General features: G+C 53.2%; 2 protein-coding genes across 2 annotated transcripts in view; both read left to right on the top strand.

Moving 5' to 3' along the window:
* TMEM119 (transmembrane protein 119) overlaps positions 1 to 27,370 on the top strand; it is a 183,290-nt gene that overhangs the window by 41,038 nt on the left and 114,882 nt on the right. The window lies entirely within an intron of this gene.
* SSH1 (slingshot protein phosphatase 1) overlaps positions 1 to 27,370 on the top strand; it is a 43,092-nt gene that overhangs the window by 8,943 nt on the left and 6,779 nt on the right. The window contains exons 3-13 of the mRNA XM_084868140.1: positions 11,029 to 11,132; positions 11,703 to 11,767; positions 12,237 to 12,358; positions 14,260 to 14,328; positions 15,490 to 15,555; positions 16,500 to 16,694; positions 17,161 to 17,254; positions 17,967 to 18,095; positions 20,163 to 20,209; positions 23,428 to 23,574; positions 25,061 to 25,261. Of these exons, the coding sequence (XP_084724266.1) occupies positions 11,029 to 11,132; positions 11,703 to 11,767; positions 12,237 to 12,358; positions 14,260 to 14,328; positions 15,490 to 15,555; positions 16,500 to 16,694; positions 17,161 to 17,254; positions 17,967 to 18,095; positions 20,163 to 20,209; positions 23,428 to 23,574; positions 25,061 to 25,261 (1,239 nt within the window). The remainder of the gene's footprint in view (positions 1 to 11,028; positions 11,133 to 11,702; positions 11,768 to 12,236; positions 12,359 to 14,259; positions 14,329 to 15,489; positions 15,556 to 16,499; positions 16,695 to 17,160; positions 17,255 to 17,966; positions 18,096 to 20,162; positions 20,210 to 23,427; positions 23,575 to 25,060; positions 25,262 to 27,370) is intronic.

Below are 27,370 nucleotides of genomic sequence, written 5' to 3'. Positions count from 1 at the left end.
CTCCTTGTTACATCTTGCTTCTGATCGTTCATGGTAAATTTGTAGCATGCTGTCAAGGGTTTCTCCTTTATTCCCACACTAAGAGCCAGGTCAGGTGTTTGTGGGGCATCTAGCCAGGCCAGGGTTAGGGTTTGACCCTGAGACGGAGCAAACTGGTTGACCCCTGAGAAGTGGGGTCATTCATCAGGCACCCCGACCCGCCCTCAGATCTCGTCGTTGGCATGGGTTTCGCTGCGGTCAGATCTCTGGGTTTGGACAGCTTATTAGAAAATTCCCGGGGCTGGAGCATCCAGACAAGTTGTTCTGCTTCAGGGAAAGCCACAAGAAAGAAACAGGATTAATCAAAATAGGATTAATCCCAGTAAGGAGGAGTCTTCTTCAAGATGTGCAGAGGGATGAGCCTGGCCTGTGGGGGTCCCTCTTCGGGGGGCGGGTGTGGTATTGTCGATGGTTCCCATGGTGGAGGCGATGTGCTGATGAGGAAACCTGGCTGGCCCGCTGTGGGCGTGGCCTGAGCATCTGGGTGAGATGGGCGAGACGGTTGTGTGGATTACAGAGTCACGCCGGCCGGCCTGTGCCTGACAGCAGGGCCTCTGGGTGGGTGTAGGTCTCACCCCCTGACCACCTGCATGATCATGACCTTGGGCCAGCCACCTGCCCTCCCTGACACTGAGGGTCTTTGTGAGGCTCAGAGAGTCTTGGGTTGTGTATGTAGTGCCTCGTCCTTGCCTGACGCCGCCTGACATGTGGTACCATGAGTTACTCTCATTGATGGTGGTGAGGGCCCCTCCTCTCTCCCTTTCTGACCGTCTTCTCCTCCACGGGTGGACTCAAGGCCAGTCCCCCACAAAGGCCAAAAGGTCATCCACGTGGAAGCTAAGAGGAAAAACAAGCAATGCTTGACCTAATTCCCTCCAAGTTCTACTGAACTTTGTACCCACTTTCACCATGTTTTGTATTTTTATTTCTGCAGATTTTTTTTTTAATTGAATAACTTCTTTTGAAGCTATTTTTAAAAAGACTTTGTTTCAAAGAAGGTTGTCGGAGGTCCCCGTAGGAAAGGCCTGGTGCTCTCCCGACGGGGCCCCCCTGTGCTGGCAGGAGGAACCCCGGTCAGGGCTTCGGGGCCCTCCTGTGCTGGCAGGAGGAACTCCCGGTCAGGGCTTGGCACATGTGTGCCCGGAGTTCTCCAGGCGTTTCCCCAAAGCTGGGCCCAGGCAGAACTCCCACCAGCGAGGGGACCGCCGGTGTGGTTTGGAGACAGCCAGGCCAGCTGCCACCTCTGTAAATCCCTGGTCACTTCCCACATGTCCAGGCCCACCTGTTCTGGGCCGGGTCTGTAGCAGGGATGTTTCGGAGTGGCCCTTTAAGGCTGGGGTTGAGGCCACTGAACTGTATGCAAGACGGCTTCCTGCGGCCCCTGCTCCCCACGCCCCCGGCCCCCCCCCCCCCCCCCCCCCCCGCCATGCGCAGCAGGAGGGAGAAATGCCTCTGGTGAAGCAGTCTGGTAGTGGAAGCGGTTTTTATCTAATAGTTTACTCTGTTTATCCATTTAGCCAATGTAAACGTGGTGCCTGGGTCCTGTGCCAAATGCTAGATTCCACGTTAAGTTAAAAACAAAAGTCTGCCTTCTAGAGGTAGCTGTGAGTGCTGTTCAGCCATAGCTCTGTGGGAAAGGGATTTGAAACAGCTCAGTAATGTCATTGAAACAATGTAATTTAAAATTAGTAAAGTGAGGCCGGCCCATAGCTTCGTGGTTGAGTGTCGACCTATGAACCAAGAGGGACACGGTTCGATTTCCGGTCAGGGCCCATGGGTTGCAGGCTCCATCCCCAGTAGGGGGTGTGAGGCAGCCGATCAATGATTCTCTCTCATCATTGATGTTTTTCTCTCTCTCTCTAGCTTCCTCTCTGAAATCAGTAATATATGTTATAAAATTAGAAACATGAGACAGGGAGAAAGTGGGGGGAAATAAGCTGAAGTCATAGGAAGGTTTATATGTGCAGTGTATGGCATAATGTTGCCACAGTTACCGGAGTTTGGCTACCAATCTGGCCGTGAGCTTCCTAGGAGTCAAAACAAAGGGAGAAACAAGGTCAGCTGCTTGACTCATGGTGTCCTTAGAACACCGCCGGGTCAGTTCCTCTGAGGCACAATTCCTGACGGACACCCTGATAGATCATCCAGATAAGTAGCGGGCGTGCATAAGGAAGCCCAGGGCGAGGGGCGGACGGTCAGAGCGTGGGCCCCGCAGCCCACGGGGAGAGCCGATGCCGTGTGTCCATCCCACCCATGAACCTGGTGTTCGGTCCTGCAAGGTGAAGTCAGCTCAGCGTTCGGCGCCAGAGCTGCCGGTCGCCCCAAACGTCGAAAACAGGATGCTGAGTCACATCCTGCGGGCCTGCAGCATCCTGACTTTGCGTGCCCTGCACAATGGGAGGCTCGCACGGGCAGGTCGGCCCCTCGCTGCTCCAGAGGGTGGCCTCAGAGCAGGAAAACGTTAAAATTAGGTCTTCCAGGAGCCGAGTGTGTGTGTGTGTGTGTGTGTGTGTGTGTGTGTGTGTGTGTGTATGTGTGTGAAGTCCACACAACCTGGCACACACAGACCAAGAGGAGCAGGGAGAGCAGTGCTCCCCATCATGCCCCACGGCCCAGCGCACCTTGCCGTTCTGGGAAACACAGATGGAAATGGTCCTGGGGCGCAGAGGCCTCCGCCGGTGAGGGAGGAAGTGTCCGAGATGGGAGGAGAAAGCCAGGAAGTGTGCCCGTGACAGTGACCAGTGAGACGGTCCCAAGCTCTTATCACCTGCCAGTGCAGAGTGAGTAGTGTTTTACCGGAAGCCAAGTAAGTGGAAGTTGAAAACATAAATTTATTTTTATATGTATTTTTCAAAGGTATTTTTATTGATTTCAGAGAGGAAGGGAGAGGGAGAGAGAAACATCAATGATGAAAATCATTGATCGGCTGCCTCATACATACCCCACACTGCGGAGTCGAGCCCACAACCCAGGCATGTGCCATGACCAGGAGCTGAACCCTGACCTGGTTCCTAGGTGGACACTCAACCACTGAGCCATGCTGGGTGGGCTGAAAAAAATACTTTTTAACATTTTGAAACAAAACGTAAGGAAAAGTGGCAAGTACAGGACAAAGAACTTTTTTTTCCTGAACTGCTCTGAGAGAAAGCTGCCAGAATACAGGCCTCTTCTCGGCTGTGCGAACTTGGCAAGTGCCATAACCTCTCTGAGCCTCCGTTTCCCTCTGTGTCAGATGCAGGTGGATGCTGAGGATTTGGTTAGGTGATACGTATGCAGTGCTCAGCAGGATACACTACAGAGATGTTTTACCGTCCATGTGTCAACGAGGGCACACTGTCTGCTGGGCACTGAGAGGGACTGGACACTCGGGTGCGGTGGAGAAGTTAGTTTTATGTTGTTTGAAGCACTTGGTTGCCTAGAGCCGTGGTCGGCAAACTGAGGCTCGAGAGCCACATGCAGCTCTTTGGCCCCTTGAGTGTGGCTCTTCCACAGAATACCACGGCCCGGGCGAGTCTATGTTGAAGAAGTGGTCTCAGAAGAAGTTTAAGTTTAAAAAAATGTGGCTCTCCAAAGACATTTCAGTCGTTGTCCTGTTGATATTTGGCTCTGCGGACTGATGAGTTTGCCGACCACTGGGCTAGAGGACCCGGGTGCCAGGGCCTGTAACTCCACCTGCAGCGTTTATTCGGCGAGTCCCTCTTGTCCCGTGCATCCTGCGCGTGGTGAGCGCCGAGTCCCAGCCGCTCGGGGAGGACACGTGTTTGCGTAGAACCGCCGTACGTCAGCCCGGGAAGGAGACCGGAACATTCTGTGCGTCCTGGCCAGCAAGCCCCATTGTGATGTTCACGTGCCCTGACCTGGCACGACCACGTCACCACCAGTGAGCAGGTACACAGGCCTAGGAATTGCAGGTCTGGGAGCCAGGTTAGGGCGTGGTGACCTCGAATAGGGGCTGGGGCTGCATGTACCAAAGGCAGGACGGAGAACCTGGGACGGGGGAGATGCACCATGGGTGGGATTTTGGAGTCGTTTCAAAAACATTTCCTTCTCCCGCCTGTTCTCTCTGGCTGCCTAAGCGGTCATTGCTGCTGCTGCACTTCCTGCACGTGGCCTCTCTGGGGTCTTCGACCCTCCCGTGCCGGGTGTCCAGAGGAAGGTGGCACCAGCTCCGGCTCCCATGGACAGGGCCTGAGGCACTTGGGGGGCCATCAAGAAACTACCCTAAGGGTTATCAAGCCAACGCAAGGCTCCTCATTTGCTGTCTTACTGAGCAGTGGGGGGTGGGAGGGAACCCTGCTTTGGCGAGCTTGCCAGTGTATTCAGCTGCTTGCTCCTCCCGCTGGTATGAAGGGGAGCCGTGGAGCTGGCTGCAGAGAATGTCTCTCACTGTCTGCAATGCTGCTGGACATTCCTTCTGTCTGAGAGAAGCCTACGCCTTCCAGCCAAACAATACACGGCCCAGCAGCACAGACACTTGTAAGGAGCCCTGCCAGCATTTCTTGCCGGTGACCCCGTTCCTGAGTGCAATGCCCCGCGGAGCTGGAATTTCCCTCTTCTCCGCGCTCTGTATCGCAGGAAGCGGTTTGGGAGCTTAGCCGCCAGCCGTGTCAGGTGAGGTCCCTGTTCGCCTGTGCCCTGAGGGATGGCGCTTGGAACAAGGCCCGGCCGAACTGTACCGTGGAGCACAAAGCAGAAAGACCACGGCCTGGGTGCAACTCAGGGTCTCTGCGACTTGAACGTGAACTCGAAGTGAGGGGAGAAGCTGTGGGAGAGCGGTGGAAGGGTCTTCTGTCCCCACCTGCCGCCTCTTCGCCTTCTCCACCTGGGACGTCTCCCGTCTCCTTCACCTCTCCGTAAGCTCCCCTTTGCTGGGAGTGGGGTTCTCTGTGGTTTTAGGTCCAGCTTGACCTGCTGCCCCTGCTGCCCCTGCTGCCCCTGCTGCTGCAGGCAGCGCATCCCGCCCTGGACCTGGGGGTTCTGCCGGAGGAGCCCGGACTCGGAGCCTCTCCGTCCAGTCCTGCCCCTCGTTAGACAGATGGCCACAGATGAGTCCTTATCTTCTCTGTCTTGGTCCTTTCATGAGAAGAGTGGAAACTCGTTCTTCTAAGAAGTAACAGCAGAAATGGAGGGACGAGCCCCCTGTAAGCTGTAAAGCACCATTCCGATGGAAGGTGGCATTTACTACTGAACACACAGCTCAGTGAGCGCTGCTGCCGCCCCGGGCATTCCGGCGCTGAGAACTTCTCAGCTGACGGTTGGACGGCCCAACGGAAGCCCAGGGTTTGGTCCTTAGCTCTGCCCATACTGAAACGTGAATTTACTGCTACACTCGGGGATGACCAGCTTCCGAGGAGCCAACTTATATTCACCAAATTGATAAGAAACTGACTTATAAACCAGAATAGACATTTATGAGTTCACAGAGGGGCCTTTTACAAATCCTCCTCTGTTCACCACAGGGGAGACGTAACGTGGTCTTCCAAGTGCACGTGTGTATGCGTGTGTACGCGTGTGTGCATGTGCACCTGCAGCACCCAGTATGTTCCTCTACCGGGCAACCTCCTGCCTTACATCGCAGTGACTGCCTGTGTCTGTCTGACCCACTAGCACGTAACGTCGCCCCAGGGCGGAGCCATGTCTGTCTCATTTCTGAATGCCCAGGGCTTAGCCCTGACCAGACAGTAGATATTTGTGATCTAAATGGAATTAGCATTTAGATCACAAATATCTTGGAAGTGGTCAGCGGTACCCACCTTTACATTTGTTCTCTCTCTCTCTCTCTCTCTCTTTTCTTTCTGGAATCATCACGTTCACTAGCCTGACCACAGCCCACTCAGTAGTCATGGCGCTGAGCCTACTGCAGTCGAGGGCTGGTTCTGTCCTCATAAAAGTTGTTTCAACCGGCCCAGTCACTTGGGAGCCTTTTCAGAGCCTGTCCCCGAGGCTCATGGTCTCTGGTTCTGGGCGAGATGGGTGTCAGGGATCCTAAAATACAGCGCTGAAGCACCTTCCTGTTTCCCCGTCTCCAAAACGAGCGTAGCAATGCCGCCTCCCTGGAAGCGTTCCTAGAAGATCGAGCCCGTTGACACTCGCTCGAGTGCTTTGTCCACAGCTCTCAGCAGAGTCTCATCTGTCGTCGCCGCTGCCATTCCACGCCCTGCGCGCGGCTGCCTTTCGAGGGCAGGGACGCTTGTGCCGAGAGCACTGGGTAGATGATGGGCAGGCGTGCCGCCCTGCCAACCTGTTCTGCCGCCTCCGAGGAGGGAGTGGTTTTGTGCTCTGACCTGGCGTGACCTCCCTCACGGTGCCGAGAGGACCAGCAGGAGACGCTGATCGTGCACCTGCTGTGCGGAAGGTATTTGTATGATGCCCACGGGAGAAACCAGGGTTCCCGTGTCTGCGAGGTTCGGGGTTCACCCTGGCTATGGGTCTGAAGCCCTTGGGGAACTTTTAAAAGGCAGGTGCTCAGACTTACTGCAGACCTTCTGAGTTAGCATCAGTGAAGGGTAGACCTGGCCATGAATATGCTTTAGAAGTTCCGTAGGTTCTTCAGATGGACAGCCAGGGCTGGACAGCAGGGCATTCAGACAAATTCAAGTTGCTGCACTTCGTATCTCTGTTTTTCAAGGAATTAAGTTTCTAAGTGGCCTGGCACACACCCAAACCACCCAAACATATACCCGTCCCTTAGAGAGGGTCATTGCCTTAGCCCCGGTGGACACGTGTGCAGGCGTGGCTTAGCATGTCCTTCTTAGTCTGCACATATTTGCTATTTGAACGAATGAACAGAACCCTGTAAGTGAATATCAGAACATGCATGTATAGTAGACCACGCATCACAACCCAGACCGTGTATCGTATTTTCTTAAACGTCGCTGGGCACCGGAATCGGTGAGGTGGTCCTGGACACTGACCCAGGCGTTTGACGGGCTTCCTGCAGCTGTCACATGGCGAAGGGCATGCCTGCCCTCAGAGCTGTGGGAGCTGGACACCATGCGGAGCCGAGTGCCTGGCACAGCCCCTGCCACGTGGCAGGAGCTTGGTAATGGCAGTCATGCAATGCTTGTGGATGGGAAGCAGCTCGGCCAGCATGGCCGTGCCACCCACAGAACTCTGCTTTTGCAAGTGCCCCGTAACGGTGGCAGCTGCCCACGGTCACGGCTGGGTGAGTGGACGGCGTTCTGAAAGAGACAGAAACCCCTCAGTGTGGCGATGGCGGCCGGCACGGGTGGGTCACACGGTCACATGCCCGGGCGGCCGGCTGTTCGCCCTCCCAGCTCCTGATGCGCACCCTCTGGCCTCTGCGGAGGCCACCACGGCGTGGGAGGGAAGTGATTAGAGGAACTTCAGCTGCCTCGCTCCCTCTGAATGGCCCTTTCATCGGGATGTGCAGGCACAAGGGCCTTTTTCAACCCAAATATCAGGGGGAGACGAGACTGCCACCAGAGCCATTCGCTCTCTGGGCGGGAGCATCGGCTGAGGCCGAGGCCGAGGACTCCTCGCCGGAGGACTCAGCCTCTCGCTCACCTGCCCGCCTGCTCCTGGGGCGGAAGGCAGGAGCGTGGGGCCGCTGACCCTGTGATCGCCGCAGTCATGAAGCTTCTTTATCTCACCGACTTCTGCGTCTCCCTGCAGCCACCTCCTTACTTCTGCTCTTCAGAGGCTTCCGGCCCACATTAGTACGTATCCCCTGCTGGTCTCTGTTCTCTGTTCGCCTGCCCGGCTCCGTGAAGGGACCAGTGGCTGCTGATGCCCTGAGGGCTGGGGGTTTTTGAGGAGCAGCAATTAAGGTTTTTCTCTCTGTCTTCAGTGCCTTGTAGAGACTTTAATCTCGCGGCGGTGGCGTCTGAGGCGGCGGGAGCCAGTGTCTGAGGACACGCTCATCCCGTGGAGATAACGGCGCCGGGGATGGGGGTCGGGAGGGCAGACGTCGGCTTTGTTTTTACTTCGAGATTTTCCTTACAGCGACGGAGGGAAACAGTTCCGTTTCGTGTGTCTGGGTCAGACCCTCTGGAACTCGAGGCGTGCTTTTTAGGACACCAGCATCCTGCGGGTTTTCTGTGGCTGGGACGGGTGGTTGGTGGGTCTGTGCCATGGCCAAAGTGGTTTGTTACAGGGCCTCCTTCCCCAGAGGGGCGCCTTGAGACTCGGGAATCGGGGTCCATTGCCCCTAGGTAGCAGAGGCCTGGCAGAGCCCCCCACGGCGCCCTGGCGGAGGGAAACAGTGATCGCATCAGCCATGCCGAGGGCGCCCGAGGCTCTGGGCCTGCAGTGAGCGGGGCACAGAAGACGGGAAGCAGGGTCCGGGAGAAATACCGTGTCTTGTTCTCCTGATCTTGTGACTGCCCTGGCTGCGCGGCCCAGACAGTTATCTTGTGCGGCCGTCCTCGCGCTCTGTCCTCTCGCTGCCACCAAGCACTGGTGAGGGCGCGGGGCTGCCCACAGCTTCCAGTCTCCTCCTCTCCATCCTCTCCAGTACACCCCAGTGAGGAGTTCCAGGAGGGGGACAGGGCCCCATCTCACAGTTCCCCTACACTCCCCCCCACCCCACCCCCCACCCCCCCCCCCCCCCGGCTTCTCGCGGGCATGGGAGGCCCTGGCTCTTTATCAGTCTCAGGGACCCCGCGGAACAACTGGCCCCGTCAGCGATCACAGGATAAAGCGGCCTGTTCCTCTGCATTGTTCCCCTTTTTTCCCAAAGGAAGTGAGAGGGAAACCAAGGGGAATTTCTGCCCGTGATTTCCAAGGCGAAGGTCACGGTTCATGGCTGGCTGTTTCCAGAGTGCTTGGGGTTCGGGTCAGGGCGGATTTCTGTTTTTCTGGGGTTGTCGGCTTCTTGTTTTGTTTTTTTTAACTCGTGGACAAAAGAGGGTGATGTTGCCTTGCAAACCTTTCCCCCGCTGCTTCGATGCGCTGGTGGTTGTGTTTCGTGGGTTTCGGAGTCCCTTGGGCAGCTCTTCCAGATTTCCCTGAGCATCCGCAGTGAGTGGTCTGTGTCTGAAAATAAAGTTGGTTATGGAAGTCTAAGGAAGGAGAGGGGGACAAACTAGGAGGGTGGGAGAGTGCTGGGTGACCCTGCCGCCTGCTGAAACACCACAGCCTGGGTTTCAGACGGGCCAGCTGGGGGCCACAGAGCCTCTTCCTCCCATGGGTGAGAGCGAGGCAGCGAAGGAAGGGTGCCTCCGTCTCCTCCATCGGTTAGAGTCCTGGGCTCCTCAGCACTCGTCACTGGCGGCACAGATATCTGACGCGTCCTAGGTCGGGAGGATGGCTTGGCAGTGCCTTCGCGATCATAAATAAAGAAGCTGTGCAGAGGTATTGGTGTTACAAAATCTGTAAAGCCCGTTATCAGCATTCCGAGGCCCCAGTGAGAGAGGCAGACGGACCTTCCTATTTGATATTTGAGCAGTCCCTATTTTTAGCATGGGAACTCAACCAGGAGAGCCAGCAGATGGGATTGTGGACTTGCATTCTAGAAGATAACCGTTTCTGATTCCAGGAGCTGCTGGCTGGCTTGCTAGCTTGTGGGGTGAGTTTTCGTGGCACCTCGAGTTACTTGTTAGAGGTGCTGGCGGTCTTATTCCAGGACTAGAAGGTTTACTCACAGGGGATGTCTGGCCAGAGGTGCTCTTGCTTTCTTATGTTACCGAAGTTTCTACCAGGAACTGATTTGCTCTCTGTTCAAACCAAAAAAGTGCCGCATTTTCTTAAGAGATTCCCCTTTCAAGTCATTTATATATTAACCGGTTGCTCAAGAGAGAATTGTTCATTTTTACAGTTTATAAAAATTGTGATCTTTCAGAAAATTAGTAAGAATAATTTTTTTCATTATAATGTACATGTTTTCTATTACTTTTGAAAGTCAAAAACAATCACTTAAAAAAGTTAATATTTGCTCAATGTAGAAGATTTGGAAGATCCTAAGAGGTAGAAAGAAGATAATCATAAGTAGTCCAACCCCTCAAAAAACAGGTAATAATTCTGGGTAGTTTTCAGAGTTGACAATATTTTTGAATAATTGGGAGTAATTAATAGATAATGCAGTCTACCACTTTATGCAGTTTTAATTTCTGTATAAGCTAAAGATATTTTTAGAGCATTTGGAAACCTTGGAAAGGTTTTCATTGCAAATTTTTAAATTATGGGTTGAATATTACTGTTTTTGGTAGTTAAAATAACAAAAGACCAGAGATTCATTCTGCTGAGAAATTCATTGGGTCAACTTGAGGTTTTCTGCAGCAACAGTGGACACAGCACCTTGACTAAGTTAAATCCCAGGTCAACAGCCACTGAGCTTCCCTTAAGATGCAAACAAATGGTGACAGTGCCCCTCCCTCTTGCTTGGATTCCATCCAAGGAAGGCAGCAGGATGCAGTGAAGCTGTTAGAAGACACGGAGTTAGAGACAGGTCAACAGCAAGGCTAGGGAAAGATGCACCCCTGCCCTCAGCAGAGTTGTCCCTGTCTTTTTTGTTTGTTTGTTTGTTTTTAAATATATTTTATTGATTTTTTTTAAAGAGAGGAAGGGAAAAGGATAGAGAGTTAGAAACATCGATGAGCGAGAAATCAGCTGCCTCCTGCACACCCCCCACTGGGGATGTGCCCGCAACCAAGGCACATGCCTTGACTGGAATCAAACCTGGGACCTTTCAGTCTGCAGGCCACCACTCTATCCTAGGAGCCAAACTGGCCAGAGCTCAGTCCCTGGTTTAGGGGCTGTTGTATCACAGGGAGATCCTTTCCAGTGTCCCGAGGAGGGGACTCTCGGGCCTGGCAGAGCCCACATAGAGCCCGGGTGTTTGAGCAGAAGCGTCGTTTACACTCGCACACTCTCCGGCAGCAAGCTTGTAGCAATGTTTCCAAAAGCTGTTTTATCCCATTTGAACTCTGTGCTCTCTGCCCGCACCCGGCTTTTCAACCCTGTGGCATGTCTTTGCCCATCTCCTCTTTGAGCTCCGGCCTGACCGTGCTCTGGTTTCCTTCTCCCCAGCTTAAGCGAGAGCTTTTTCATGGTGAAAGGAGCAGCCCTCTTCTTACAGCAGGGGAGCAGCCCTCAAGGCCAGCGAAGCCTGCAGCATCCCCACAAGCACGCAGGTAAGCCCGTGCTCTTGCACGGAGCTGGTTTTCTCTGCCCCAGGGCTGTAACGACTGGTCCAGGGAGAAGCCCTTTCTGCGCAGGCGCGCCAGGCATGGGGATGGGCCTCTGGGTGATAACGTATTTTTTAATTCTAGTTTTCAAACTTTCTATAACAGGTTGTATTCCTTTCACACCGCAAAGAGTGATCCCAGTTCTGGAACTGACTGTGTTGTCATAGTCAACTTCTGAGCCTCAGTTTCCTGATCTTTAAAATGGGCATCACATACCCATGACCTTGGAGGTCGTGGAATTTAAAATTTACTCTAGGTGCTTACGTCCTCGTAGGTGCTCCGAGTATGGTCGCTATAATGATTTCCTGCGGTGACTTCTGGTACAATAAAGCTATAAACAGAACCGATATTTTTGAGTTTGCTATCGCCTTTGCTCATAAACCATTGTTTATGTCTGAACAGTAATGCGTATGGCAAAGCAGATGCCCAAACTTTGCTCACTCTGTATGGAACCTCTCCTTCCTCTGAATCCAGCGTGTCTTCCCACTGTGTGAGCTTGCTTTGTTGGTCCGACAGGTGACTTGCCCCAGCATCTGCAAGTGATGATCAACCTTCTGCGTTGTGAAGATAGAATCAAGCTGGTAAGAAGAGACGAGAGTGGCAAGTTTTAATTTTTAATTGTGACGTTTGGTCGGGAATTACTGATGAGCAGCGGGTGGGGAGGAGAGGGGCCAGGGAGTATGTGAGTTTTTATATTTTAGCCGGTTCTTCAAAATTGTTCCCAATGGCCAAAGCGGTGCTTGCTCCTCGGTGCCCAGAGGGTCCAGAGAAAGGATGTGCCTGTCAGTCTGCCAGTCTGTGCAGAGTTGGCGTCTTCAGTGTCTGGGTTTTGTTATTCACCCGTTTCACACACTCGGCGAGGGGCCCCCCACGCCAGGCACTGTCCCTCGTGTTGGGGTACAAGTGAGATGCGGCTCCTGTGCCTGAGAATCTCTCCTCAATGCCTAAGCTCGCGGGGAACGGTAGACAGCAGACGTCCTTGACCTCGGGTGGGCAGAGGAAGGGGGCATGACCGGAAGGGCGGGCCGTGAACGCCTCTCTGCCCTGCAGGCCGTGCGGCTGGAGAGCGCCTGGGCGGAGCGGGTCCGGTACATGGTGGTGGTGGACAGCAGCGGCCGCCAGGACACGGAGGAGAGCATCTTGCTGGGCGTCGACTTTTCCAGCAAGGAGAGGTGAGCTGATGGGACGGGAGGCGCCGCTGGGAAAAGATGTCCATGGCCCGTGTCCTTGGGAGGTGGCGGTGGGATGCTCGATGGCGGGAGGCGGGGTGACCGGGAACAGCAGGGCACGGCATTTCCGCTCCTGTGTGCGGCACCGTGCCAGATCCGGTCTCTCTCCGAGCTCAGGGCCTGCTGAGAGGAGAGAAGGTTACACTGTCCTCGGAGGGCTGCCTCTGGGTGCCACTGGGGTGCTCCAGACAAGGGCACTTAGCCGGGAGGGCTTCCTGGAGGAGGTGACAGCGTGGCGAACACCCAGTCAGGAGCCAGTCCCGCGAAGCAGGGAGGACGCCCTCCAGGCAGACGGGCCTGTCTGGGAAGCATGTGCTCGACAGGCATTGTGTCGAGGGCCTTACCCAGTGTTGCTGTCCCTCTGGTCCCCAAACTTGGCGACGGTCCCGGGTCAGAGGCTGGAAGAGAGGTTTGGAATGTCCCAATAACTAGAGGCCAAGTTCGGTGTATCACAGGCCCCATTACTTGTGTGAAATGAAGGCGAACGGCTCTCCTGACATCCAGGATAAGTTCATGCATGTGAGATCACTGCAAAGCCTGGGTTTGTTAAAACTGGATTAAATGGGCCCTCCTTAGTCATCATTCATTAATCTCCTCATTCATTAAGCAAACAGTTTGCATTCTCCTGTGCATGAGGCAACAGGCAAGGCCCAGGTAAACACAGAAGCAGCAGGACACACAGTTCCTGACCTCAGAGAGCCCGAGAGCTCAGTGAAGAAGAGCCATCATCGGATACTGGGGTGGCTCTGCGATGCAGAGACGTCGGGACGGGGAGCCGTGGGAGCACAGGAGAAGGGGGGCTGTAGAGGGGCCATGCCAGAGGCTCTGCCACATGCAGCGGCTAAGCTGGTCTCAGAGGACGAGCAGGCAGTTGGGCAAATCCGGGGGATGGGACGTACCGGTCTGGGTCCCAGCTCAGGGTTTACTTTGCAGCTCTGCAAAGGAAGTGTCATCAGCCCATCGGGGACGGGGAGGACTGCAGGGTAGGAAGGGAACTGGCCTAACACGAAAGGCTGGAGGAGTCCGGCAGGGGCAGGGGCAGGGGCAGGGGCGGGGGCAGGGCCGCAGGTGCCCAGGGCTCCTGTCTGCACAGTCACAGTACTCCCCGGGCGGGCTGCTAAGTGGCAGCGGAGATGTAAACTGGCGGCTGCGGCGCTGGTCTTGGCACAGTCACAGCGGTCCCTCACAGCGACTCTCTCACTTTCCGGAGGAGCGTTCCTAAGAATCCGAGGAGCCCCTGCGATAAGCCCTCTCGTCCCCTCGGCGTGTCCCAGCGGCGCCAGCCCCTGCAGTATCATTTCCCGGGTAGGACGGGCCAAACAAAAGCGGATCAGGCCGGTTCTGAACCAGCAGCTGCACAGAAGGTACAGACACAGAGGTCTGGCCTGAGCTCCGGCAGTGCTGTTGGCACGCTGCCCTGCCCCCTCACCCCAGGACCGGAGCCTGGGCTGGCTGCCTCCGCTCGTCTGTGTCCCCCAGAGCGCGCGTGGCTTTGTGCCAGGAGTGCGCCAGCCATCGGCGGCGTCACCCCTGCCGCAGTGAGGTCGTGTGGTCAGCTGGTCGCTCCTTCTCCCCTGAGAGCTGCCGCGGAGACCTGGTGTTTATGAAACTGCAACCACATCAAACCAGGGGGTCAGCGTCCCCATGACTGTCTCCACGCCGGGGTCACGGGCAGCTCCCTCTGGTGCGGCCATCGCAGACCCGTGTCTTCCAGAATTCAGCCTACGAGCAACGCCCAGGGACACACCCGGGAGCTGGGCCCGGGTCGGGTTGGGTGGAGACACGGGGAAGTCCGTGTGTGAGCAGGTCCCAGATAATGTGACCTCTGCCTTTCCTCCTCGTAGTAAAAGCTGCACCATTGGGATGGTCCTCCGGCTGTGGAGCGACACGAAAATCCACCTTGATGGCGACGGGTAAGCAGTTCTCTTCAAAAGGTCCTTTTAACTCAGCCAGCGTGGCTCAGTGGTTACCCATCAACCATGACCAGGAGGTCGCTGTTGGTCCCTAGTAAGGGCACATGCCAGGCTGTGGGCTCTGTCTCCAATGGGGGACGTGTAGAAGGCAGTCATTCAATGATTCTCATCATTGATGTTTCTATCTTTCTCTCCTTCTCCCTTCCTCTCTGAAATCAATAAAAGTATATTTAAAAATAATAAAAAGTTCTTTTAATCACTGTAAACTCTGAAACACGAGTTGGCTTGGGCATCATTGGGTAATCATTAGCAAAAGAATCACATATATGACGTGTCTATTGCATCAAGAGAAGTGATATTGCCCCCAATGAGCCACCCAAGGAAAGGGACAGCCTGGTCATGTGTGGGGAGTTTGGGTCATGACGTAGCCACAGAAGCACCTTACAGGGGACACTACTGTGTGACGCTCAGCACCAGCAGGAAGCGGACATCCATTCATTCACTGTCGTTGGTCAGTTAATGCCCACAATGTGCCCTCCCTTTGGGGCTGGTTCCTGAAGCTCACAGATAAATGTGACACAGCAGGAGCTCACCGATTCGGGGGTGCAGGGACAACCGATGGGGGTGGGGGGTGGGGGCCTGCAGAGAAAGAAGCATTTAGTTTGTCCAGGGCAGGAAGGTGAGAGAAAGGGCCATCGGCTCTTCATATGTTTGCCCCAGGGGAACACAGGATTCTGCGAGGGGTGGAAGGAGGCAGGATGGGAGAAATAAACATTCAATTTCTTGAAGACATAGGAATTTAAAAAATTTTGTCTTTCATTAATATTTCTGTGCAGTTCCCCTCAAAAAATGTTGATGGGACACACAGGTGGGGTGGGCCATTGCCAAGCATCTACGCGGTGGGGTCGAATGCTGTCATTGCCTCGCACCCTGTGCTGGGGTTCCCTTTTGGCAGACCTCGTGTGGCTGGGCTGAGAAGGATTCTCCCCGGATGGAGAGCCCAGCTTGGCCCGTGTCTGATGCCGCTGGCCGGTGGTCCCTCATCAGACAGCAGGCGTCACGCTGGTCCCGGGAGTGCCCCAGAGGGCCTGCCCCGCGCCTCGCAGGGTGTGGCGGAGGGGCTGATTCTCACCGCGCTGTCTTTCTGTCTTTCACTCTTAGGGGCTTCAGCGTCAGCACGGCAGGAAGGATGCACGTCTTCAAGCCCGTATCTGTCCAGGCCATGTGGTGAGTGTGGTTTTAGGGACTTTCAGCTCCTTGGAAATAGTGTCCCAGCTGACCGCAGGACTAGAAAACCCCCTGCTAGGGGTTTTAGGTACCTTTGTTTTGTACATTTGTTTTGTGTGTGTGTGACAAGCTCTCCCTGACAGAATTGATTGCTTTCACCATTTTTGCCAGTAAGTGTGTGATTCCGCGGCATTAAGTACGTTCCTAATGCCGTGCACCATCACCACCATCCATCCCCAGTGCTCCTCCACCATCCCCAACAGGAACTCTGTACCCACCAGCCACGAACACCCAGCCCCCTTCCTCTAGCCCCCGGGCACCTCTGTTCTCGGTCTCTGGGAATTTGCCTGTGCGGGTCCTCAATTAAGTGGAATTCTTTGTCCCTGCCTCTGGCATCTTGCACTTAACATCATGCTTTCTCGTTGCATCTATGCTGTATCACGTGTCAGAATTTCCTTCCTTTCCATGGCCGAATACTGCTCCATGATATGGCGACACCACGTTTTGTTTATCCACTCATCCGCCGGTGGACTTTGGAGTTGTTGTCACGTGGATGGGAGGGGGTGGGAGTTGTGAGGAAGCAGTAAGAGGTCTGAGCCGCATGGCGATGAGCTCCCTCCCAGCAGTGAGGCTGACTGTAGCTCCTGTGTTTGCGATGCCCACGGCCTCCCTCGGAGTCACCTCGGTGCTTGGGGTTAGTCAGTGGACTGCAAACCGGTGTGTGAACCAGCGGGTGGGGAGGAAGGGGAAGTCCTGTTTCCTCGTTGGACAAGGTGAAGGACGTGCTGTCTGCTCTCCGGTCAGTGCGTGTGACACGGAGACCAGCCATGGCGCCAGGCAGGCTGGGAGCCCCGGTAGCCAGTCCAGTATGGCCTGCCCTTCCCTCCCCGCCCCGTTTAAACGCCCGTGCCTCCCAGGCCTGACCCCCTCCCCTCCTCACCCAGGTCCGCCCTGCAGGTGCTCCACAAGGCCTGCGAAGTGGCGCGGAGGCACAACTACTTCCCCGGGGGCGTGGCTCTCCTCTGGGCCACCTACTACGAGAGCTGCATCGGCTCCGAGCAGAGCTGCATCAACGAGTGGAACGCCATGCAGGACCTGGAGTCCACGCGGCCCGACTCCCCGGCCCTGTTTGTCGACAAGTGAGTGGGGTGCCCCCTATCCCCCCCCCTCCACCCACCCCGCCTTGTGCCCGACTGTGTCCCCACGAGGTCTCACCTGCTCTGGTCGCATCCCGTCTCCCAGAGCCAGCCTCACACGGAGGTGCCTGGCGGGTGGCCTGTGGGTGGTCGGTGGGAGGTCTGTGGGCGATCTGCGACCACACCTCACTTTCTAAATCACAGACAAATGTGGGTGTGACTGCATCTCTGTGTCCCAGCCCCCCGTCCCGTGTGCCCTGTTGCCTTGCGCTGCAGGCTCCGGTGGGAGGGAGCTCTGGACACAGCGCAGACTCGGTCCCTCCCCCACTGCCTGCTGAGGACACACACCAAGGCCTTACCTCTGGGGGCCCAGGCCACGTCCTGCTGATCCCAGGAGCGCCGGCGTCTCTGTGAACTCCAACCTCAGGCTTTCCTTGTACAGTTCTGCTCTTTCCTCCTTCCCCTCCAGGCCCACGGAAGGGGCGAGGACCGAGCGCCTCATCAAAGCCAAGCTCCGCAGCATCATGATGAGCCAGGACCTGGAGAACGTGACCTCCAAAGAGGTAAGAGCTCCGTCCCTCCTCAGCAGGCCGGAGCCTCGGGGCCTCCCTTTCCAGGCAGAGCACCGGCTCTCGGGGGCTTTTTCCTGCCATGTGCCCGCAGTGAGGCTGGGGCAGGTTTCCTGGGCTCACTCAGTCCGTAAGGTCTTAGTGAGGCTTCCATGAGACCCCTCGATGGCACCGGAAGCAGTTCCAGCACGTTGCTAACCATGGACGGCTCTCCTTCGGCCTCTTGCTGTTTCTCTGGTCACAGTTCTCTCCCAGCTGCTTTTGGTTCAAGGAATGCAATGAATTTTAATAACAGCTTACCCAAGGTAGATCTAAGTGGTTGAAATGGCTATTTCTGAATATACAGTCTTTTTCTTTATTAATAATATACAACATCACGTTATGACACCTTCCAAAGCAAGATGAAACTGACTTGGGATTCTCCGGCGATGTGTTTGATATTTAATCGTAAAGACATAAGTGCTTTCCACTCAGAGAAGATCCCCTGGGAATCAGATTCCTCGTGGGAAACCGTGTCATATTTACTTTGAGGCAGAGCGGCCTGCATTCCCACCACCCATGCCTGTGCGCCGCTCGGCATAAAAAATGCAAAAAAACCCCACATTTTTTGGAAAACAGCCTCAGTTTGCATTGTGAATGTACTTCTTTGGGGGTGACAATCGTCGTCTTTAACAAATCGCTTTTCTTAATGTCTCCCCCTCCGCAGATCCGTAATGAATTGGAGAAGCAGATGAACTGTAACTTGAAAGAATTCAAGGAATTCATAGACAACGAGATGCTCCTCATCCTGGGACAGATGGACAAGCCCTCGCTCATCTTCGATCACCTTTACCTCGTAAGAGGCTCAGCCTGCGCGGGGTCTGGCTTGGGGAACATACATCGGACCTTGGTTGTTTAGAGCAGGTCAGAGAGGGGGAAACTGAGTTACTGGAGCTTCGATCCTGACTTTTACGGGAACCCACCCCCCCTTTCTCTGGCTGCAGCCTCATGGTTTGCTCTCCAGGCAGATGCTTGCGATGTTGCCACAGCTGGGCTGGGGGGTGGGGGGTGTTATTTGATCGTTAACTGGCAACCGTTTTCAGACTCTTGCCATCCCATCTCTTCAGGGACTAGCACAGGCCCCGTCCAGATACTTCCAAATGGGCTGCAGGCTAAACGCCCCAGTTACCAAACCCCAGAATCATGCCTGGGAGTCCCGAGCCGTGACTGGACAGACACCTGGGGCGCAGCCTCCCCTCTGCGTGGCCAGGCAGCCGTGGCTGCCCGCAGAGTCCAGTGATGCAGCCTCCATCGCTCACTCACATTTTCTTAAAGCTGTAAATCTCCATAGAAGGCAACTGGCAAGTTTCCAAAGCCAGAGACTGTGGACGAGGGCACGTTACTAAAATTAGAGGCCGCACAGCGTAGTAATGGAAGTCCGCGCCCTCCGGGCCCAGTTCCCAAACCCCCCCCCCCCCCTCGCCTGACGGTCCTCCACATGCACGTGTTGTGAGCGATAGCTAATGGGTTAAATAGACATATTTCATGTATTTACAGATGTCTACATGCACATTTCACGTTAAGATGCATATAAATGGGTGGGTTTGAACCCGTAAGCTAGATGAAAGCTATGTGGCAGCGCTGGCCTCTGATCTCCTGAGAGGTTGATGGTTCTCCCTGGTGGGGACCTCACGAGCACCGCAGGCCCGTCTGCCCACTAGGGGGCGATCACGGCAAGAGGACGCTCCCAGGCTTAGGGAAGCGCTGGTTCTTTCCGGTGCAGTTGGCGCTTTAGGTCACTTTTTCCATGAGAGAGACCAAAGGAATTTCTGTGCTGGAGCCGCTCCCTCCAACATGAAAACCCAACTGGCACCCACACGCGGCCAGTCCCCACAGGTCCCCGAAGGCCCTGCCTCTGAGGGTCTGCCCTCTGGGAAAGGCAGTTCGGAGGGAGGCTGCTCTTTGTGACTCTATGTTGTTGGCATTTCCGAAGAGCAAAGTGGTGGGGTTTTTCTTTGTTTGTTTGTTTTTTCTCCATGTGTTTTGCATGCTCAGAAATGGAGGTGTTTTTTTTTGTTTGTTTTTTTTTTAATACAATTTTTTAAGTATTAAAATGTTATAGAAAGCTGGGAATATAAGTGAGTCTGAAGAAGAAAATTAAAGGCGTTCCTAATGTCACAAGCTAGAGGTAGTCACAGTTAGCGTTTTGGTATATTTATTTTTCTATCTCCTGGGTTTTCTTAATGCTTGTGTAACTCTTTTAACAAGGAAAGGAAAGGGGAGAACCGTGCTGTTTATGTTTGCGTAGACTTGGGTCCTTTAATTGTTTGTTATCATGATGTGGTGTTTCCCTGTGTTGTGAAATACCCTCCAAAAGTATGAGCTGTCTTCATGGCTCCATCCTGCGGATCCATTATGATTTGTCTTACTAATTTCTCCCTGTTGGACCTTGGGGTTGTTTACCCTATTTAGTTATTGTGAAATTACTTTAAATATCTTTGTACATAAATCTCTAGGCAAAATGCTGGGTATTTCCTTGGGGTAAGGTTTTGTAAGTGGAATTTCCGGGTCAGAATATTAATATTACCAGGAAACCTCCCGGAAAAGGTAGGCTGATTTCTGCTGTAATTAGAGCTCTGTGGAAGTGCCCCCTCCTGAGTGGGAGGTCGGAGGTCACTGCCTCCCATGAGAGGACCCCGCTGGAGCCTCAGGACAGGAAGTGGTGAGAGTGGGACAGGTTTTCCCGAGCTTGCCCTTACCCCGTTGTGCTGCGGATGCCTCGGGAACCTGCCTTCATTCCTCTGTTCTCTGAGGCCAGGGGCCCGTGTACTCACCATCACCATGAGGCTAGCACCCCGCATCCCGTAAGCAGTCTGAGGCTGACACGCGACACTCACGGGGGTTTGTGTGATCTGTCCCCCAGGGCTCTGAATGGAATGCATCCAATCTGGAGGAGCTGCAGGGCTCAGGGTGAGTCTGCTCCCCTTGTCTTCCCCTGTCCCTGTGAGCAGCCTAGAAACCTGGCTCTGCCCCCGAGGTCAGGTCCAGCCCCGTGCTGCCTGCCTGTGCCTGAACTGCCTGCACCCCAGCAGTCAGGCTGATCTGCATAGCTACACAGATGGGCTTCAGAATGCCCCCTCCTGAGTAATTCACGGGTTTAGATTTTCCTGGGGTTTGTGTGATGGCATGCGTGTCCCAGAGAATGGTCCTAAACCACAGTCCAGTGAGATAGACAGCCTGGATGCTGTGCTGGGAGGGCCACGAGCCCCCTCCCACCGGCCCACTGCCCTGCAGAGCTGCTGAGAGTCCGGGGTGGACATGCCTGGCTGTTGGCCAGTCCACTGGACCACTGCCAGTTCTATCTGAGCTTCTACCTTTGGGCCTGGAGGGAACCTTGAGCTAAATACTCAGCATTGGGCAGAAACACATGCCTGCCTTGGTCTGAGAAATGCCCAGCAACAGGAGGTAAAAAAAAAAAAAATCTTTAAATCTAGACCTTCAAGAACAGATGTCTGGACATTAAAAAAAACAACAACAACACAGCCACAAAATCACTGTCCTGTGGGCCTGACATGATGACATCCTTGAATTACTGCATTTAAAAATCAAGACTAAACAACTCTTAAAATGTATCTTTAGAACTGCCGGTTAAGATGCATTCTTTCAACAGAAAGTATTCTTAAAATGTAGGGGGATACTGTCTATGCTTTCTGTTTTGCTTGGAATAAGTAAACTGTTTTAAAGGTATTTTTTTTTAAAGTGTTTGTTAAGTGTTCACTTATAAAATCTACTTGAGGTATTCTCAACCTGAAATTACTTTGTCCTTCCAGAAATATAAGTGTTAAGTTTAGAGATCCTCAAAGCCTGGTTGGCAGACCCTTCCATATTTATTTATTTATTGCCTGCCTTGTTTTAAAAAGGAGGTAAAGTAGTTCCCAAGGACATAAGTAATGGACAGATATATTCTGCTTTTTAACTATTTAAAAGTGGAGACTTTGTTTTTTCTTAAAGTCTCTGTATGCTTGTAATAGTTATGAATTTTGAGACTTTGAGTTTATTAGGTGTACCGGTATTTTTATCAATAGATGGAATTACACCTATGTCGATATATATGCTATTTCATTATATTGATAACAAGCTTCAAAACTTTATATGTCAAATTTGCTGAAGGTATTAACATCATAGATATTTTTATGCTTAAAAATGTCAAATTTCATGCCCCAAAAAAGAGCATTTGCAGAAATTTTTTATTCATTACTTTATTTCGAAGAAAAGTGCTGCTGAAAGTTATCAGATACTTAAGAAAGCTTATGCTGAACATGCTCCATCTCAAGATATTTGTGAACGCTGGTTTAAATGCTTTAAAAGTGATTTCTGTATGAACAACAAAGAACGTCCAGGTCAACTGAAAAACTTTGAAGACCAACAATTACAAGCATTATTGGATGAAGATGCGTGTCAGACTCAAAAACAATTTGCAGAAAGATTAAATGTTGTTCAGCAAACAATTTCCGATCATTTACAAGCAATGGGACAGATTTTAAAGGAAGGACAATGGGTGCCACATCAACTAAATGAAAGACAAATGGAAAACCTAAAAGTCATCAGTAAAATGTTGCTTCAATGGCATGAAAGAAAGTCTTTTTTGTATCAAGTTGTGACATGATGACAAGTGGATTTATTTTGAGAATCCCAAATGCACAAAATCATGGGTTGATTCATGTCAACCATCAACATCGACTGCCAGGCCAAATGGCTTAGGAAAGAAGACACTGCTCTGCGTTTGGTGGGATCAGGAAGGTGTGGTGTCTTATGAGCTTCTAAAACCAGGTGAAACTGTTAATACTGATCACTACCGACAACAAATAATCACTTTGAACCATACTTTGATGGTAAAATGGCCAGAATGGACCAGAAGACACAGAAAAGTAATTTTGCTTCATGATGCACCATCACACACTTCAAAACCAGTTAAAGACACGTTAAAAGATCTTGCCTGGGAAGTATTAACCCACCCGCTGTATTCACCAGAACTTGCTCCTTCAGATGACCACTTGTTCCGATCGAGGGCACACGCACTGTCTGAGCAGCACTTCAAAATGTACAAAGAAGTGGAAAATTGGGTCTCTGAATGGTCTGCCTCAAAACAAGAAAAGTTCTATTGGTACAGTATTCATAAGTTACTTGAAAGATGGGGGAAATGTGTAACTAGCGATGGACATTACTTTGAATAAAGCACTTTGGATGTTTCTCTTGAAATTATCGTGTTTTCTTTTATTACAAAATCCCAATTTTAACCGGTATCTGAATTTTTAACTAGTTAATAGCTAATCCGCATACCAGTTAAAAATTCGGATTAGCGCCCTGAGGTTTGGCTCAGTGGATTAGAGCATCGGCCTGCGGACTGAAGGGTCACGGGTTCGATTCCGGTCAAGGGCATGTGCCTTGGTTGCAGGCACATCCCCAGTAGGGAGTGTGTAGGAGGCAACTGATTGTTGTTTCTAACTCTCTATCCCTCTCACTTCCTCTCTGTAAAAAAATCAATAAAATATTTTTTTAAAATGTGAATTTTGTAATAAAAGAAAACATGATAATTTTAAGAGAAACATCAAAAGTGCTGTATTCAAAGTAATGTCTGTCACTAGCTACGCATTTCCCCCATCTTTCAGGTCATTTGTGGAGACCGTCCCAATAGAACTTTTCTTGTTTTGAGACAGACCATTCGGAGACACAAGTTTCCACTTTCTGCGTTTTGCAATGCTGCTCAGAAAGTGCATGTCCCATTGATCGGAACAAGCGGTCAGCTGAAGGAGCAGTACAACAGAATAGCATACATATCAAATTGCATATATATCAACATATATGTAACTCCATCTTTTGAAAAAATCCACATTGTTAAGCGGAACATCTGGTAAAAATGCATTTAAGTAATATATAAGTTTTTTATAAAGAAGTTTGTTTTTTTAATTATAAATATAATACATTCTCATCATAGAGAGGGCATTTAGAAAATACCAAAGAAATTACTATTAAGAAAGAAACAGAAGTCCTACCATAAAAACATATGCCCTTTAATGCATATTTGATTTTTTCCCCCTCTCTGTTCAATGTATTATTAACTTTGTTTTTCGTAGCTCCTCTTTCTGGTTCTCCAAATGTGTTCTTTTTTTCTTTTTTTGTCATTGCAGTGTTGACTACATCTTAAATGTCACCAGAGAAATAGATAATTTTTTTCCTGGCTTATTTGCATATCATAACATCCGAGTCTATGACGAAGAGACGACAGACCTCCTTGCCCACTGGAACGAGGCGTACCACTTTATAAACAAAGCCAAGTACGTGGGCGGAGAGGCCAAAGAAACCGGCCTGAGGGAGCCACTGGCAGGTGCTGGGCGGGCAGAAATTAATGTCATCCCCGGGCACAGATCCCTCCTGGCACAGGGAGCCTGGGTGTCTGTCTGCTGGCCTCTGACTTCAGACCACAGGACCCCTCAGAGTTGTTGGTCTCCAGGCGGGGGCCCGAATGAGCTGGTTCTCTCCCACCTATCTGTCATTGGCTGTGACATTTGACCCGTTTCACCATCAGCTCTGGTTCCAGTTAAGAAATCGGTACCATGTGGACACTCTTGGGAGGCTCTGCCCGAGGGAGTCGCTGAGCCAAAGGGGAGAGACGGGAGGGCCACTTGTATGTGGACTCAGAGAAATCTACTCAGGCAAGGCCCTGAGCTATGGCTGCCCCCCCCCCCCCCCCCCCCCGCCTCCCTTCGAGCTAATGCTATTGTCCTGTCCCAGCAGAATGGGACAGACACAGTGAGCCCGTCATGTTTCACTCAACTCTGATCCTCACTGTATTCTGCAGAACAGCTCTGCCTTATGCAGTCAGAACAGAAAGAGGGGACCCCTGGAAACCCCATCGTGCTCTGCACCCCTCCAGGCCAAAGCTACATAACCTGCTCTTCCCCGTGTCCTCACAGTTTGCATTCCTGGGGCAGACTGCAGTCCAAAAAAAAAAAAAAAGGCACTGAGATTTGCTGATAGTTTTAAGCCTGAGGTAGGAGAAATGAGCCTCTCCACTGGCAGGCTGGCTCCTCCTAACGTAAACAGGCAGGCAGGTGGGCTAGCCTCCCGTGCAGGCAGAGTCCCAGCCCGTGCTCCCTCCCATTGGTGCTCCCTCCCATCCTCCAGCAAGCGATACCGGGGAAACACTGCGTCTGGCCTTGTCCCATCTGTTCAGTCAGCCGCGCCCGGGCCAGCACTGCCTCCTCACCGCCTAGGGCCCCATCCTCCCCTGGCTTTTCTCTGTCTCAGCCAAGTCCGTGGTGCTGCTGGCCTCGCCCTGGCTCCTTGACCTCCTGTCCCCCGAGGGCCTTGCGGCTTCCGGTTCTCTGACCCCATTCTTCTGCAGTAACCCGTCTCCCGTCTCCATCTGCTCTAGCTGCCGTGTATCTAGAACTCTCTCTTACAGATCTCTCTCTCTCTCTCGCTGCCCATTTGCTTCCCACCCACAAAAGGGTGTTTGCTCTCCGAGCCTGACCCGGCCGTGTGGCAAGATACCCACCTCCTCCCTAAGGTCCGCCCAGACTTTGAGCTCTCCCTGCAGAACTTGCTGGGCCGGGAGAGGCTCATCCTGATTTCCCATTGTGTGCTGATGGGTTTCGCAGGGAAGCGATTTCCTTAGAGGGGGTGTGGACAGACTGTGCTGCGTGAACATCAGCCCGGGAGCATCTGGGCAGTGACATAACGTTAGGGTTTAAAACCGTCCGCTGTGCAAAGCCAGAGAGGACGAAGCCCAGCTTTTCTAAAACCCTCTCCCCCCGCCAGGAGGAACCACTCCAAATGCCTGGTCCATTGCAAAATGGGCGTGAGCCGCTCGGCCTCCACGGTCATAGCCTATGCGATGAAGGAATTCGGCTGGCCCCTGGAGAAAGCGTACAACTACGTGAAGCAGAAGCGCAGCATCACGCGCCCCAACGCCGGCTTCATGAGGCAGCTGTCTGAGTATGAAGGCATCTTGGACGCGAGGTGGGTGACCGTCTGTCTGCGGGGATTGGCAGCGCTGAGCTGCAGGAGCCGCTGCCCGCCCGCCCGCCCGCCAGCAGCGAGCAGCAGCTTCCGCAGCCAAAACCCCGACGCGGGCGGGGGGGGGGGGGGGGGAGGGCCGGTTCGAGAAAAACAACTATTGTTTGGCGTCTGATGAGCGGTTTCCAGGAGGGATCTGCTCTGGCGGTGTTGGCACGCACGGCTGTTTTGCTGCGGGAGGGCACGGGGCCTAGCTCCTGTTCGGAGGCACGGCTGGGTGTGCGGCGCAGGCGTGTGGTGCCCCGTTTCCCAAGCGTCTGCTTGGGGCCCAGCGCTGGGCCAGGCTCAGCCGCAGGGCAGTGCCAAGGACTGCGGGACAGTCAGGGTCCCCCCGCTTGTGGGCAGGGCAGCTCAGGGCAGGCTCGTCAGCCCCCAGCCTCTCTTCGTAAGTGAAGAGCCAGCAGCCCCCTGGTAGGGTGGTTGTGAGATGCACAGGAGTGCTGCCCGGGTTCACCTTGCAGAGGCTCTGCTAGGCCTGGCTGCGGTGGATATGATGTCGTTTTCGACATTTCTACCACAATCCCCCCCCCACCCCACCCCAGAAGGCCTGCAGGTACAGGTTACCCCCACTTACCAGAGAATGAGGGACTGACTGACGCCAGAGGTTAGCTTGCCCTGCACCTCCAACCAGGGACAGCAGAAGGGGGCACCTGCCCATCTGTGTTGACTTCCAAGGCAGGGAGGCCCCGAGGTTCTCCCGCCCCCAGGGGATCCCTGCTGTACCCCGGAACTCTCTGTCCTTGTCCCCGTCCCCGCTCTCTGTTCCGCCTGGAGGAGGCCTCCCTGGTCATGCTGTGAGGGAGCCGCAGGCTGTCCCAGCCTCTGGCCACTCTGAGGAAGAGGCCTGGACAGGGTCCAGAGGACAGCTCCGGACCGCTCCGCTGTCAGGCAGAGAGGACTGGACAGATCCCAGGCAGGCCGAGGCCGAGGCCGAGGCAGAGAAGTGTGCATCCCTGAGCCTTCGGCCACTCCCCGCACCAGTGCCCTTTAGCCCAGCCTGGGGCTTCCAGGCTGGGTCAGAGCTGCGTGGTATTGACTCTGAATCGCAGCCCCATCTGAGGGCCCCTGGCCTCGCCCAGAACGTGGCCAGGGAGTGGTCATGAGTGATGGTGTCACTCTCGTGCATTGACCGACAAGAGCAGAGCCTTCATTTACATTTAATTCTCTCATCTCAACCCCTACGACCCCATGATGTCTGTATGGCTCTGAGGCTCGTGGAGGTGACCTCTGTACTTCACTGTAAGCCTTTCCCTTTTTCCCTTTATGTTTTAAAAAGGCACCATAAAAATAGCCCCGTGGTATTAGAAGACAGATTTTTAAAGCTGACCTGTAGTCTCTGTGACCTAAACTAACGGAGCGGAATTTTGGACTGGGCGGGATGTCCCGGATCCTTTGTCCGCCAGAGTCGAAGAATGAACTCACAGACAGAAGGTGGAGGTTTACTGAGGAGCAAGTACAGACTCCCCCGAGGGGAAGGGGAAAGGGTCCCACTGAGCTTCTTTTCCCTGTGGCTCACAAAGCCTGTGGATCCTGGTGCCTCGATATAACCTCTGATTGGTCACTATTCCTACTTGGACTGGTTACTATAGTAACTCCTGGGCTCAAGGTCAGACCTCAGTGGGACATGTGAGGTTCTCCCCCCTCCTTATTGTTTTCCTAGTCCCCTTGGGCTTTCTTTCTCCTTCTGGGTGAAGGGCTTCCTTCCTTTATTTTGAAAATATAAACCTTTTCCTGTTCCCAGCTCCCTCCTTCTGTGGAAATGGGCCTGCTGCAGCTTTTCAGCTTCCCTGTTCTGTGGAAATATCCCTTCTGCTGCTCTGCAGCCCTGTGCTGCTGCCATGGCCCTCTTAATTTCTAAAATTTCCTAAATCCTGTCTTTTTCACCCCAAAAAATTCCTATCGCACTAACATTTATAGTTTTCTGGAATCTTCCCAACTTCATTCACATGCGTTACGTCCTCGCGTTGCTGTATCAGTGTGACTATGTACATGTATAAACATTTCTACTGACAGATGGAGAAGCTGAGAGGCGGGACCCTAAGTGGCGTGACC

Source organism: Pipistrellus hanaki (genome assembly GCF_964339955.1).
Source record: "Pipistrellus hanaki genome assembly, chromosome: 19".
NCBI lineage: Eukaryota > Metazoa > Chordata > Mammalia > Chiroptera > Vespertilionidae > Pipistrellus > Pipistrellus hanaki.
This window is presented reverse-complemented; position numbering and strand designations above follow the sequence as displayed.